Source organism: Haliotis cracherodii, unplaced genomic scaffold, assembly GCF_022045235.1.
Source record: "Haliotis cracherodii isolate W230 unplaced genomic scaffold, xgHalCrac1.p SCAF_12, whole genome shotgun sequence".
NCBI classification, from domain to species: domain Eukaryota; kingdom Metazoa; phylum Mollusca; class Gastropoda; order Lepetellida; family Haliotidae; genus Haliotis; species Haliotis cracherodii.
The window spans coordinates 3,535,192-3,550,560 of NW_027266267.1; the positions used below are offsets into that span (position 1 = coordinate 3,535,192).

A 15,369-nucleotide genomic window follows, 5' to 3' on the forward strand; every position below is an offset into this window, starting at 1 on the left:
CCTGCATCAACCTTCCTACATCTCACATCACCCTGCATCAACCTTCCTACATCTCACATCACCCTGCATCAACCTTCCTCCATCTCACATCACTCTGCATCAACCTTCCTACATCTCACATCACCCTGCATCAACCTCCCTGCATCCCACATCCCCTGCATCAACCTTCCTACATCTCACATCACCCTGCATCAACCTTCCTACATCTCACATCACCCTGCATCAACCTTCCTACATCTCACATCACCCTGCATCAACCTTCCTTCATCTCACATCCCCTGCATCAACCTCCCTGCATTTCACATCACCCTGCATCAACCTTCCTACATCTCACATCACCCTGCATCAACCTCCCTGCATTTCACATCACCCTGCATCAACCTTCCTTCATCTCACATCCCCTGCATCAACCTCCCTGCATTTCACATCACCCTGCAGCAACCTTCTTACATCTCACATCACCCTGCAGCAACCTTCCTACATCTCACATCACCCTGCAGCAACCTTCTTACATCTCACATCACCCTGCAGCAACATTCCTACATCTCATATCACCCTGCATCAACCTTCCTACATCTCACATCACCCTGCATCAACCTCCCTGCAATTCACCTCACCCTGCATCAACCTCCCTGCATCTCACATCACCCTGCATCAACCTTCCTACATCTCACATCACCCTGCATCAACCTTCCTACATCTCACATCACTCTGCATCAACCTTCCTACATCTCACATCACTCTGCATCAACCTTACTACATCTCACATCACCCTGCATCAACCTTCCTACATCTCACATCACCCTGCATCAACCTTACTACATCTCACATCACCCTACATCAACCTTACTACATCTCACATCACCCTGCATCAACCTTCCTACATCTCACATCACCCTGCATCAACCTTACTACATCTCACATCACCCTGCATCAACCTTACTACATCTCACATCACTCTGCATCAACCTTCCTACATCTCACATTACCCTGCAGCAACCTTCCTACATCTCACATCACCCTGCATCAACCTTCCTACATCTCACATCACTCTGCATCAACCTTCCTACATCTCACATCACCCTGCATCAACCTTCCTACATCTCACATCACCCTGCATCAACCTTCCTCCATCTCACATCACCCTGCATCAACCTTCCTACATCTCACATCACCCTGCATCAACCTTCCTACATCTCACATCACCCTGCATCTACCTTACTACATCTCACATCACCCTGCATCAACCTTCCTACATCTCACATCACTCTGCATCAAACTTCCTACATCTCACATCACCCTGAAGCAACCTTTCTACATCTCACATCACCCTGCTTCAACCTTCCTACATCTCACATCACCCTGCAGCAACCTTCCTACATCTCACATCACCCTGCATCAACCTTCCTACATCATCCTGCATCAACCTTCCTCCATCTCACATCACCCTGCATCAACCTTCCTACATCTCACATCACCCTGCATCAACCTTCCTACATCTCACATCACCCTGCATCTACCTTACTACATCTCACATCACCCTGCATCAACCTTCCTACATCTCACATCACCCTGCATCAACCTTCCTACATCTCACATCACCCTGCATCAACCGTCCTACATCTCACATCACCCTGCATCAACCTTCCTACATCTCACATCACCCTGCAACAACCTTCCTACATCTCACATCACCCTGCATCAGCCTTCCTACATCTCACATCACCCTGCATCAACCTTCCTCCATCTCACATCACTCTGCATCAACCTTCCTACATCTCACATCACCCTGCATCAACCTTCCTATATCTCACATCACCCTGCATCTACCTTACTACATCTCACATCACCCTGCATCAACCTTCCTACATCTCACATCACCCTGCATCAACCTTCCTACATATCACATCACCCTGCATCAACCTTACTACATCTCACATCACCCTACATCAACCTTACTACATCTCACATCACTCTGCATCAACCTTACTACATCTCACATCACCCTGCATCAACCTTCCTACATCTCACATCACCCTGCATCAACCTTCCTACATCTCACATCACCCTGCATCAACCTTCCTACATCTCACATCACTCTGCATCAACCTTCCTACATCTCACATCACCCTGCAACAACCTTCCTACATCTCACATCACCCTGCATCAACCTTCCTACATCTCACATCACCCTGCATCATCCTTCCTACATCTCACATCACCCTGCATCAACCTTCCTCCATCTCACATCACCCTGCATCAACCTTCCTACATCCCACATCACCCTGCATCAACCTTCCTACATCTCACATCACTCTGCATCAAACTTCCTACATCTCACATCACCCTCCATCAACCTTCCTACATCTCACATCACCCTGCATCAACCTTCCTACATCTCACATCACTCTGCATCAACCTTCCTACATCTCAAATCACCCTGCATCAACCTTACTACATGTCACATCACCATGCATCAACTTTCCTACATCTCACATCACGCTGCATCGACCTTCCTACATCTCACATCACCCTGCATCAACCTTCCTGCATCTCACATCACCCTGCATCAACCTTCCTCCATCTCACATCACCCTGCATCAACCTTCCTACATCTCACATCACTCTGCATCAACCGTCCTACATCTCACATCACCCTGCATCAACCTTCCTACATCTCACATCACCCTGCAGCAACCTTCCTACATCTCACATCACCCTGCATCAACCTTCCTTCATCTCACATCACCCTGCATCAACCTTCCTACATCTCACATTACCCTGCATCAACCTTCCTACATCTCACATCACCCTGCATCAAACTTCCTACATCTCACATCACCCTGCATCAACCTTCCTACATCTCACATCACCCTGCATCAACCTTCCTACATCTCACATCACCCTGCAGCAACCTTCCTACATCTCACATCACCCTGCAGCAACCTTCCTACATCTCACATCACCCTGCATCAACCTTCCTACATCTCACATCACCCTGCATCAACCTTCCTACATCTCACATCACCATGCATCAACCTTCGTACATCTCACATCACCCTGCATCAACCTTACTACATCTCACATCACTCTGCATCAACCTTCCTCCATCTCACATCACCCTGCAACAACCTTTCTACATCTCACATCACCCTACATCAACCTTCCTACATCTCACATCACCCTGCATCAACCTTACTACATCTCACATCACTCTGCATCAACCTTCCTACATCTCACATTACCCTGCATCAAACTTCCTGCATCTCACATCACCCTGCATCAACCTTCCTACATCTCACATTACCCTGCATCAACCTTCCTACATCTCACATCACTCTGCATCAACCTTACTACATCTCACATCACCCTGCATCAACCTTCCTACATCTCACATCACCCTGCATCAACCTTCCTACATCTCACATCACCCTGCATCAACCTTCCTACATCTCACATCACCCTGCATCAACCTTCCTACATCTCACATCACCCTGCATCAACCTTCTTACATCTCACATCAACTTACATCAACTTTCCTACATCTCACATCACCCTGCATCAACCTTCCTACATCTTACATCACTCTGCATCAACCTTCCTACATCTCACATCACCTTGCATCAACCTCCCTACATCTCACATCACTCTGCATCAACCCTCCTACATCTAACATCACTCTGCATCAACCTTCCTACATCTCACATCACCCTGCATCAACCTTCCTACATCTCACATCACCCTGCATCAGTTCCTTTTGCTGTGAAGTGGAGAATACAAAGCCATGTAGATGTGGAAGCGTTCATCTGACTGGAGAGTCTCGTAGTCAGCTGTAGCATCAGATCCGTGGCTTGACCTAGATGAACGTTCATCCTCGGCATAGCATGTAGCACAGTGGTTCTCGCTTGTGGCACAAGATTCCCCGCTGCTCTCTCCTGTACCTTTGACATCATGCCTGTGTTTTTGTAATAAAAGGACTATCAATTATATAAGTCACAAGAAGTTGCTCCTTCAGTACAGGCAAATTCTAAATCTATCTTCCAATACAATGTGTGTGATACTTTGAAATGAAATAAACAATAAAATAAACATAAAATTGTGTCTATCAAAATGTTTTAAAAAACAAAGAAAATCTTGAAAACCAAACATATTCACGAAAAATAAATAAAGTCTAAGTGTTCATATGATAACGGTTGCTCTATCAGTTTCATCTGTCTTGTATTAACTTAAGTAAAAAGTGCATTCTTGAATTTGACTTAGGTGGGTGGATGTTTATAAGATCGCTATATACAGATTCATTCAATCGTTAGAGATCATATCATCTGAAAGAAGAGGAAACATGACCCTTTCATTAATTTGTTCAAGGAAATAATCGTGTTTCTTGGCCAGAATTGGTCCTCAGTACCTCCTGCTGGAGTAGGACAACCTGACATCCTCGTCATGGACTGTAGCGTAGGGACTGCTGACACACGACTCTCTGTTCAGTACTGTCAGGTAGGCAGCATATATGGGACACGACAGAAATGTTACAGGAACAAAAATGTTATATGAAAACACAGAAATGTTAGTATCATTGCCTCTTGCACTGATTATTTTCATCAAATGTCAATACCTCCCACAACATCCAAATTAGTAAGTTTAATCTTTACAATGTTAGAAACATATTCTTGACAAAATGGAGATATAGAATGTTTGCCTGCATGTAATATAAAATGTACAGAGATATGACGACCCTTATGAAATATGCAATCATTATATTCTGTTTTGATATTTTTCTATTTACCTTAGGGAGCACGACTGGCCCAGTTATCTAAGGCGCCGCGATTCGCTGTGCAGAGGTGCGTCCCTTGGACACTTCAGAAACCTATCATTGTGGGTTCGAATCCCGGTTCGCCCCGATTATGCTTCTAGGCTTGTCAGCACCATACCCGTGCTCGTGGGTTTCACCGAAGTGGTAATCGTCTGAGGCCTGCATCACTTCGGTCTTTCCTCCCACATTAAGCTGGCACGCCGTGATATAACTGGAATAATGTTAAAAGCGGCGCTAAACCCAACTCACTCACCCACTCACTCACTCACTCACTATTTACCTTAATTTCCCTTTTTCTGAAAAGCAAAACAAAGAAGACTATTACCAAGCGTTACACAATAGTAAAACGTCCAGTATCTACATTCGACAATTACCGATTATTTTGACTGCCCTATGGGAGTTTAACAAGGTTGTATCTTGAGTCCTCTTCTATTTTCATTCTTCATTAATGAACTTTCCTTTGATGTTCAACAAAACGGTAAAAGATGGTAAAACGAGTGCAATTATACCCTGACCTACTGAATTACTTATATTACTCTTTGCCGATGACGTGATTCTAATCTCTGACTCTATTATCGGACTCCAGAAACAAATTGATATACTATACAGTTACACTGTTACATGGAAGCTATCTGTTAACTTGGAAAAAACTAATATTATCGTATTTAGGAGAGGAGGTCCTCTTGCATCAAGAGATAAATGGTTCTTTAATAACCAACCTATAAATGTTACAAACACGTATAAATACCTCGGTGTTGTTTTACCGTTTAACCTTAATCTTAAACATCTAGTTAACGATCTCGCCCTACGAGCAAAAAAGGTCCTAATAAATCTATTTGTCGTTCTAGATAAATTGCGTGTTATCTCACCTACTATTTTCTTCAAAATGTTTGATGCTCATGTTCAACCAATCTTATTATATGGATCAGAGGTCTGGGGTTTTGAAACCTATTAAAATATTGAAAAGGTACACTTAACTGCATGTAAAAGATTTCTAAATGTTTCTAAATCGGCTCCAAATCATATGGTCTATGGCGAATGTGGTCGATACCCGTTATATATTTGTTCATATTTACGTTTACGCAGATACTGGCTCAAAATAACAGAGATGTCGTGGGAACGAATCCCAAGAAAATGCTACGAAATGCTTGTCTAAAGTGACATACGTGTTGGTTACGTAACCTGGGCATCAAACATTAAGCATTTACTCTTCTCTCACGGATTCGGATATGTTTGGCTTAATCAAAGCGTCGGAGACAAAATGTATTTTCTTAGCTCTTTTAAGCAGGTAGCAATTGATATGTTTACTCAAAACTGGAGGTCGTCACTAGATAACAGTACACGCTACGACGTCTATAAAACTTTTAAATAGTGTCTAACACCAGAGGTTTACCTGCATACTATAACAGAGAGAAAGATTAGAGACACATGTATTAAACTTTGGCTAGGGTTAAATGATTTGATGTGCAACAGGGGTCGCTTCTCCTCTATTCCTAAGGATATGCGTTTTTGTCCATTCTGCGAAAACCATATTGAAAACGAATTACACTTTTTGTTTATATGTCCAATTTACGACAACCTAAGATTGAAATATATGCCTGATATCACTAAGAACCACTATTTCATGAACAAATATTATCTTTTAATGATATCCCTAGTCAAAAATTAACTAAGATATTACAATACATCCATCAAAGTCTACAAGTGCGTAGTAAATTACTTAGTAAATCCGATATGTCCAGAAAAAAAATAGTTGTTTTGAAACTTTCGCATCTAGATCAGGAGTATCTACATTTCATTTTTGTCTGTTTGTTTCTACTAGAAATGCATATAATTGTCAAATTGTCTCGACATGATGAGTATATCACTGATAAATCCTTTTGTATTGAATGTCGTGCTATGGCTGAAAGCTTTTGCGACGTCAAACTTCATATTTCTATTCCATTCCTTTTGTATTCCCTTTGTATTTTATACTACTACTGCTGCCACTGTGGTTATTACCACTTTTATTATAATACCTTTATTACATGTCAAGCATCATATTAGTTATCCAATAATTATATAATTTCCTGTACAGCTGTAAATGATATTGTTTATCTGTATGTGTATATGGGCCAATGGCCTTTAATACAATAAAGATTGATTGATTGATTGATTGATTGATTGATTGACAAGTGTCACTGTCTATGAATACTTAATCTTCCAATGATCAGTGGTACTTTCAGTCACATGTCTGCATATTCTTTCATTGCCAACAGCTAACCTCTCACTCTCCTGCATCTACGTATCAAACAGACAACTGCTTACCTCTCACTCTCCTGCATCTACGTATCAGGCAGACAACAGCTTACCTCTCACTCTTCTGCATCTACGCATCAGACAGACAATAGCTAACTTCTCACTCTTCTGCATCTACGCATCAGAGAGACAACAACTTACCTCTCACTCTCCTGCATCTACGTATCAGGCAGACAACAGCTTACCTCTCACTCTTCTGCATCTACGCATCAGACAGACAACAGCTAACCTCTCACTCTTCTGCATCTACTTATCAGACAGACAACAACTTACCTCTCACTCTCCTGCATCTACGTATCAGACAGACAACAGCTTACCTCTCACTCTTCTGCATCTACGTATCAGACAGACAGCAGCTCGTCTCACTCTTCTGCATCTACGTATCAGACAGACAACAGCTTACCCTCACTCTCCTGCATCTACGTATCAGACAGACAACAGCTTACGTCTCATTCTTCTGCATCTATGTATCAGACAGACAACAGCTTACCTCTCACTCTTCTGCATCTACGTATCAGACAGACAGCAGCTCGTCTCACTCTTCTGCATCTACGTATCAGACAGACAACAGCTTACCTCTCACTCTTCTGCATCTACGCATCAGACAGACAACAGCTCACCTCTCACTCTCCTGCATCTACGTATCAGGCAGACAACAGCTCACCTCTCACTCTCCTGCATCTACGTATCATACAGACAACAGCTTACCTCTCACTCTCCTGCATCTGCGTATCAGACAGACATCAGCTTACCTCTCACTCTTCTGCATCTACGTATCAGACAGACATCAGCTCGTCTCACACTTCTGCATCTACGTATCAGACAGACAACAGCTTACCCTCACTCTCCTGCATCTACGTATCAGACAGACATCAGCTTACCTCTCACACTCCTGCATGTACGCATCAGACAAACAGCAGCTCACCTCTCACACTTCTGCATGTACGTATCATATAGACAACAACTTACCTCTCACTCTTCTGCATCTACGCATCAGAGAGACAACAACTTACCTCTCACTCTCCTGCATCTACGTATCAGGCAGACAACAGCTTACCCTCACTCTCCTGCAACTACGTATCAGACAGACATCAGCTTACCTCTCACTCTCCTGCATCGACGCATCAGACAGACAACAGCTCACCTCTCACTCTCCTGCATCTGCGTATCAGACAGACAACAGCTCACCTCTCACTCTTCTGCATCTACGTATCATACAGACAACAGCTCACCCTCACTCTCCTGCATCTGCGTATCAGACAGACAACAGCTTACCTCTCACTCTCCTGCATCTGCGTATCAGACAGACAACAGCTTACCTCTCACTCTCCTGCATCTACGTATCAGACAGGCAGCATCTCACCTCTCACTCTCCTGCATCTACGTCTCAGACAGACAACAGCTCTACTCTTACTCTCCTGCATCTACGTATCCGACAGACATCAACTCGTCTCACTCTCCTGCATTTATGTATCAGACAGACAACAGCTTACCTCTCACTCTCCTGCATCTACGTATCAGACAGACAGCAGCTCGTCTCACTCTCCTGCATCTACGTATCAGACAGACAACAGCTTACCTCTCACTCTCCTGCATCTACGTATCAGACAGACAACAGCTTACCTCTCACTCTCCTGCATCTACGTCGCAGACAGACAACAGCTTACCTCTCACTCTCCTGCATCTACGTCGCAGACAGACAACTTACACCTTACTCTCCTGCATCTATGTATCAGGCAGACTAGAAGGACCACAGCAGGCACCAGAAGGGCAGGGGCGGCACTATACACGATGATGGCGACTTGGACGGCGGCATCTGGATCCAGTGATGGATGCATGGTATCAGAAATATGTGTTGAACTCACATTGTTTGTAAGTTACTGCATTGTTAGTTATGTTGTATGGATATATTCGATGCATGTTATACGGCACGCCATCAAGGACTTTTCTACTCGCAAAGATCCAGACTCTATTCAATTAAAATATCAAATACGATAAGATAAGATAGCACGTTATTATCCTGAAGGAAATCTGGGTTACAGCAGCACATTGGCTCAGCTTATTGATCAACACATATACAAATGAATTAGAACATCACAAACGTAATTAACATTAAATGCTCCACAAATATTTGTCACGCAACATATAGCAAAACCTGGTGCTGGCTGGTAAGAATGAAATCCGGGTCTGTTTGTTCTCAACATGGCAATCGAAGTAGGCGACCAGAAGGAAGCTCTTGATACTCCGAATGTAAAACATGCGAGGTATCTGAATATATATATATATATATATATATATATATATATATATATATATATATATATATATATATATTGTATTTGCTGTATTAATTATTCGCTGCTAGTATTCGGAAAAGAGATGCTGATGTCCTGAAGAGATGCCATTGGTTTTATTTCCATACCAGCTGTTGAAGCTGAAAGTCAGAATGCTCCGTCGGATATTTTTATGAACATGGACATGATGGTAGAGTCAATATGAAATTGTCTTATACGACGACTGTATTTGGTCATTGTAGGCACGGAATACATGAGGTGAGGTGAGGTGAGGTGAGGTGAGGTGAAAGCGGGCTCACGAATGTTGCACGTACATAACGACGTGTATACCCCGAGCCTAGATATAATGTATTACAAATGCTCTTACACTGTATATCGAGCTTTAGGTTCCGAGACGTATTTCCATGCGTGTTGTTGACGTGACAGGTGTACAGATCAGACAGAGATCTGTTTACAACTGGTATAGACAATTCAGCCTCCCTCTGTCCCGAGGTCACCCTCTGTCTGGATGTGTCCCACCAGGTCACAGTGCAGGCGGGGTTACAGTCAGCAGAACATCCCACTGTGAGGGGGTCACCTTCTGTAGCAGTCACTGTGTCGTCATTTTCGTTAAAACGTACCGTGTTTGGTCCATCTGAATATTAGAAATAATGACAATGCGATTATTGAGTTCACTGTTGATTTCATCAACCAAAATATTCACAGAACCACTACATCCTGGAGATAAAAGCCTGAGCTTTGTCTTAAACATTTATATTTAGTTTAGTAAGGCCACGGCTTTGTCACGTCACGTTAACTGAAGGTTCTACTCACGAAAACAATGTACAACAAATCATTTTTTGAACGAAAAGTCAGTCATATTCTACTTAAAGCGAAAATACATACTGAACCCCAAAGGTTTCAGTGATATTTAATCAAGAGTGTATTTGCCTTAGTATGCAACAAGATAGAACAACAGTTCTTTATTCAAACAGTATTGATGAGGGGAATGTTCACTATTCTTAATCTTCGAAGGGGTTACATTGCCTTTCAATACAGATCATTGATTCACTCACACTGAACATCCAGCACATGTCCGTGACTCCAGTCAGACTCCAGCCCCTCCTCCACGGCCTGACAGATGTAGATGCCATCCTTCTCTCTGCTGATGTCTCTCAGAGCGATGTTCGGTCCATCTACATAAACGTCTCCACCCACCTGAATCTCCTCACTGTTCCTCCTCCAGGTGAAGGTCATGGTCAGTGGGGGGTGGTCCGGGGGCAGACTCCGGGAGGAGGAGGAGCATGTCAGGGTGACATTATCACCTGATACAGCTGAGGCAGGCCCTGTGATATTGGGTTGTGATGGATTCTCTGTAACATCAACATTGAAGTGGGCTTGGGAATTACCCGTCACTAGTAAATGATACAGCTGAGGCAGGTCCTGTGATGGTCGGTGGGGTCGGATTCCCTGATAAAATATCATTATTTTTACATATGAAACTACAGTATCAGGACCATAGCACGAGTGCTCATATAGAAGGTTTAACGATAAAGTCTTGAGACTCCCATTACTGCAGCATACAAAACTCACTATCGTCAATAACCTGTTGAGTTTATTTCCCAAGGTCACGAAACTGTCAGTGCTCCAAACTTATAACAGGAAGTAATGTGCTTTCCTAATAATGTCCAAACTTATGACATCAATGGTATATATTATTACACTAATTAGTGGGGTGTCTTAAATGCTTTGGTCTAAGTATTATACATAAGGGCATTCCTGAACATGAAATTGATATTTTGTCATCATATTGCACTAAATCATCACTCACTTGCTACAATCAGCAACTGTTCACAACCAGGCACCCTCTGTGTGTCAAACTTCCGACATTCGTAGATACCGGCGTCCTCCGTAGTGACATTGTACAGTGTCAACCTGAACACTGATGAGGTGATGTTCCCTCGGACTCTGTATCTTTCTCTGTACCATGTACGGCTATTGTTCACTCTCATGATGCCAGTGTCATTAAACGTAAGAAAGAGATATTCTGTGACATTGTTAACTTCTACGCCGACTTTGAACTCCCCGTCAGCCTGAGATACGTTGAGGGAGATGACTGCTTTATGACCAACATATGTAACGACGTGGTCAGATGTTGCTGATACAGAGAGGAGGCCTGCAAGTACAACAAAACTGAGAACCCACTGCTTTATCTACACAGTCACTCTGAGTTGAATGCATGAGAGAGAAAAACAATATGGTGACATGAAAGATAATAAAAAGATATCACTTTGTAAAGATCAAAGGAGTGGCTAAAATCATACTCAATGGCCGTTTTATTGGATGATTACACCTGAAAATATTACACATTAATATAGTGTCGCAGCTAGCAATGAGTCGAAGGCTATAGGATCCTTTGTTTGAATGAAGAATTATGTTTTAACCTCTGCCACCGTAATAAATACACTTCAAGCCTTTGTGTGCTATTGTTTCTCATAACTGGAGAAATAAGGCCACGCCAACTACCGGCCTACTGTTTCCTGGTTAGCTTATAATAGAGTAAATGACTTATTTTGACTTGTACCATATGTTTTCGTGTTTTGTTCGGGTGACACGTGTACTGGCTGTTCACGAACACCTGGTATCACCACTATCATAGTGATTCATAGACACCTGCTTCTGGTGTAGTCGGAATCGCACACTGGACTTTCTTACGATTGTAGAAGAGGTCTTGTCACATTTATCTATCTGAATGTTTTCAATATGTTAACATCCCTTATTTTAGATTGTGTAAATTATTAGTGTCTTTAACCACAAGCGATGTGATATTTGATCGTCTTGTTGAGGCTCGGGGGACCGGAAGGCCCAGTCGTCTAAGGCGTCGTGATTCGCTGTGCAGCGTTGCGTCCCTTGGACACTCCAGAAAACCTATCATTGTGGGTTGGAATCCCGGTTTGCCCCGATTCTGTTTCTAGGTTTGTCAGCACCATACCTGTGCTCGTGGGTTTTACCGAAGTGGTAAATGTCTAAGACTTGCATCACTTCGGACTTTCCTCCCACATGAAGTTGACACGCATTGATATAACTGGAATACTGTTAAAAGCGGCGTTAAACCCAACACACTCACTCACTCACTCACTGTTAAGACTGACCACAATTATAGAGATACGGAACACGCTGAATCTGGCCAAAGCTGTATAATATGTTGGGCAAGCTCAGCATGTGTTAGCATAATTGCTTTAATGAAGTCAGGGATTGAAATCGCGTTGAAAGCTGATCGCTTGGAGTGCTTTTCTATTGAATGAACTATGAAAAAGACCAAACGCTAAATGGGACATCTCTGAGATGAGGGAGACGGAGCTGTTTGTTCAAGCTTCCGTGTTTTCTGAGTGAATATATTTATCACGCACACACCTTACTGCAAAGTAGTGCCTCGGATGATGACTTGGATGTTTCGAGTCATATATCTCCTGACAGATGTTTATGCTTGTACATTGATGCTAGTATGCAAGAGGCCGGTATACAGTTGTTGGTTGGTACACATCTGAATGTTACATACAAGTTTGTATATGTATATATCCAGTCTTATCGATACTTTAGATTTCTCTTTTCTTGATATTGTCTTGTATCAAAAGTTGTGAAATATGTTTCGCGCAGGCGTACATGTTATTGAAAAGAAATATGTATAACATATGCCGAAATTGTGATAATAGAAATATCGTTTGAATGTGGGGATAATAAATACACAGACGCTCGTCTCAGCAGTGACGCACTAACTCGGCTTCCCTTTCCGTGTTTGAATGAATGAAGACTGTTGGCCAGTGTGTTTAAATCAAGGAAGTATCACTGTAATGTGTCAGTTGTGTAGCCCAGTTGTTAAAGGGTTGTCTCCTCATTCCAAAGACCAAGGTTAGATCCCAAACACAGCTGCCATGGGTGAAGCCCATCTCTGGTGTATATCTGGTGTCGACATGTTTGATACATTGCTAAAAACACTACTTACTTTCTCATTAATTTACTCCACTTTGTATATATCAGTGGCAGTTTTGCTGGCTCTTAAAACTGTTCAAATATGTTTGTCTGTTTGTTTGTATGATTGTTTGGTTGTTGCTTAACGCCGCACTCAGCAATATTACAGCTATGTGACGGCGGTTTGTAAATAATCGAGTCTGTACCACGCATTTCTCTTTATTGTAATAGGTGCTGACATTTCCAAGTCCCTTCTACGTTTACAGAGTTTGAAATATGGACACTTCCTGGAGCATCATTTGTAAATTGTAAATTTTCAAATGTTTTCAAGCCTTATAAAGTGAGGAACCATTCCGCATATCAAGGGTATGTATTTCAATCGTTGCTATATGCTCATATTACCGGCACGCAATGATCATATGTTCCAACTTTTGAAATATTGGGTTCACGTTGCTATATTATCTCATATACTGATACGCTATGCCATCAAGGCTCACATGACCTCTTTCACGTTATATGCATAAACCTATGTATCCACTAGTGCATACGCTACACGTGTAGCTCATGAAAACAGTGGGTCAAATTTGGCAAAAACGATCAGTATGTCCCTAAGCGGCCGAGTATGAGAAAACAACGAAAACTGAACAGTGACAAGTATTACCAAGAAATATATTACGAGTGTTGCATTCCCGACACATGTAATGATAAACTTATTTCATATACCTACTTTGAGAAATGCATATCATATTGACAATGTGCCACATAATTCACTGTGAGTGTAATCATACATTAGACAGAAACAGTAAACGTCATACATTGCAAACACGAAAACGTCGTTTTTTTCGTCTATAGTCATTGGACGGGAAAACAATGTTATTTGGACGTTTTCAAACCATCGTTTTTCCGACAAAATAACGTCGTTATTTGACATCGGAATTTACTGGGAGAGAACGATATCATCAAGCTCCTCCCTTTCTTGATTGACATTGTCAATCAAGCAACAGCGTCTACCGGTATTTCTACTTGTCAGATTTCATTGGTCAGTTCTCGCGTGTTAGATTACAGGCCCGCGTTTGACGCTGCACTCGAAGCGCTTAGCGGAAGTATTGAAATCAATCGTTCTGCGCATGCGGATTACTTAATGCCTTGTCCAAATTTTCCGTTCTGTGCATGGGCGATTTGGCGTATTGTTTCCGAGATTTCATGTCACCACTTTTAGACAATGATTCATAAACACAGTCTTGTGAAAGTTCGGAATCGTACAATTCCAAACTGGTGATGCCTAATCAGACTAATGCTTAGTCTCTAAAACTGTATAGTTTTGAAAGAAACAAGTAATTCAATTTAAATTGAAGAGGAGCCCCAGTAATATAGGAGATTCCGAGTTGAACCTATTCTATGGCTATCAAGGCTGCCACCCAAACCGATCCAAACTGTATCGTGATGTCTTCAGAAATACAAATTACTTTCAATATTTATACTACGAGATAGTAAGGCTAAGGCTTACTCACCGTTGGAACGTAGACAATATCGCTAATACAGATATAACGTATTTGAAAGTTAATTCTAAAGACAACACTCATTATTTTTGCAGTGACGATATAACTCTTAAACACGTTTATTGGTAACTTTCATCAGTTTTGCTAATAATAACTTTTAATAACTTTGTTTTCGCATATACATGTAGCAATACCAGACAAGCCTGTCATACATAATTATGAGGCAGTTTTCAATCTTGTACTGACGTACTCTGGTGTTCCTGAGCGAAGCTTATTGGCTTGGGTGTTACACCCCGCTTTTTCTGGTAATCCTATTATTACTTTATTTTTTATGTGATGACACCCTGTTCACTGGATCACGGCTCCGTGACTATCCATAACAATCAAGGTGAACATTCAGTTCAAGTAAATGATAAGTTTGTTTTGACGCCACAGCCAGTTCTAACTCGAACTACCATCCCGCCCAGGATGAATTTTGATTTACCAATCCCCGAATTGAGAAGACGTGCGTTATGAAGCT

The 15,369-nt window shown here is 42.1% G+C and overlaps 1 protein-coding gene across 1 annotated transcript in view; it reads right to left on the reverse strand.

Annotated features, from left to right (window-relative positions):
* Positions 1-3,747: 3,747 nt before the first annotated feature.
* LOC139458089 (cell adhesion molecule CEACAM1-like) overlaps positions 3,748-15,369 on the reverse strand; it is a 99,166-nt gene continuing 87,544 nt past the window's right edge. Inside the window, exons 5-7 of the mRNA XM_071239396.1 lie at positions 9,758-10,036; positions 4,406-4,487; positions 3,748-3,955 (exon numbers count right to left, since the gene is read on the reverse strand). Coding sequence (XP_071095497.1) covers positions 3,748-3,955; positions 4,406-4,487; positions 9,758-10,036 — 569 coding nt within the window. The remainder of the gene's footprint in view (positions 3,956-4,405; positions 4,488-9,757; positions 10,037-15,369) is intronic.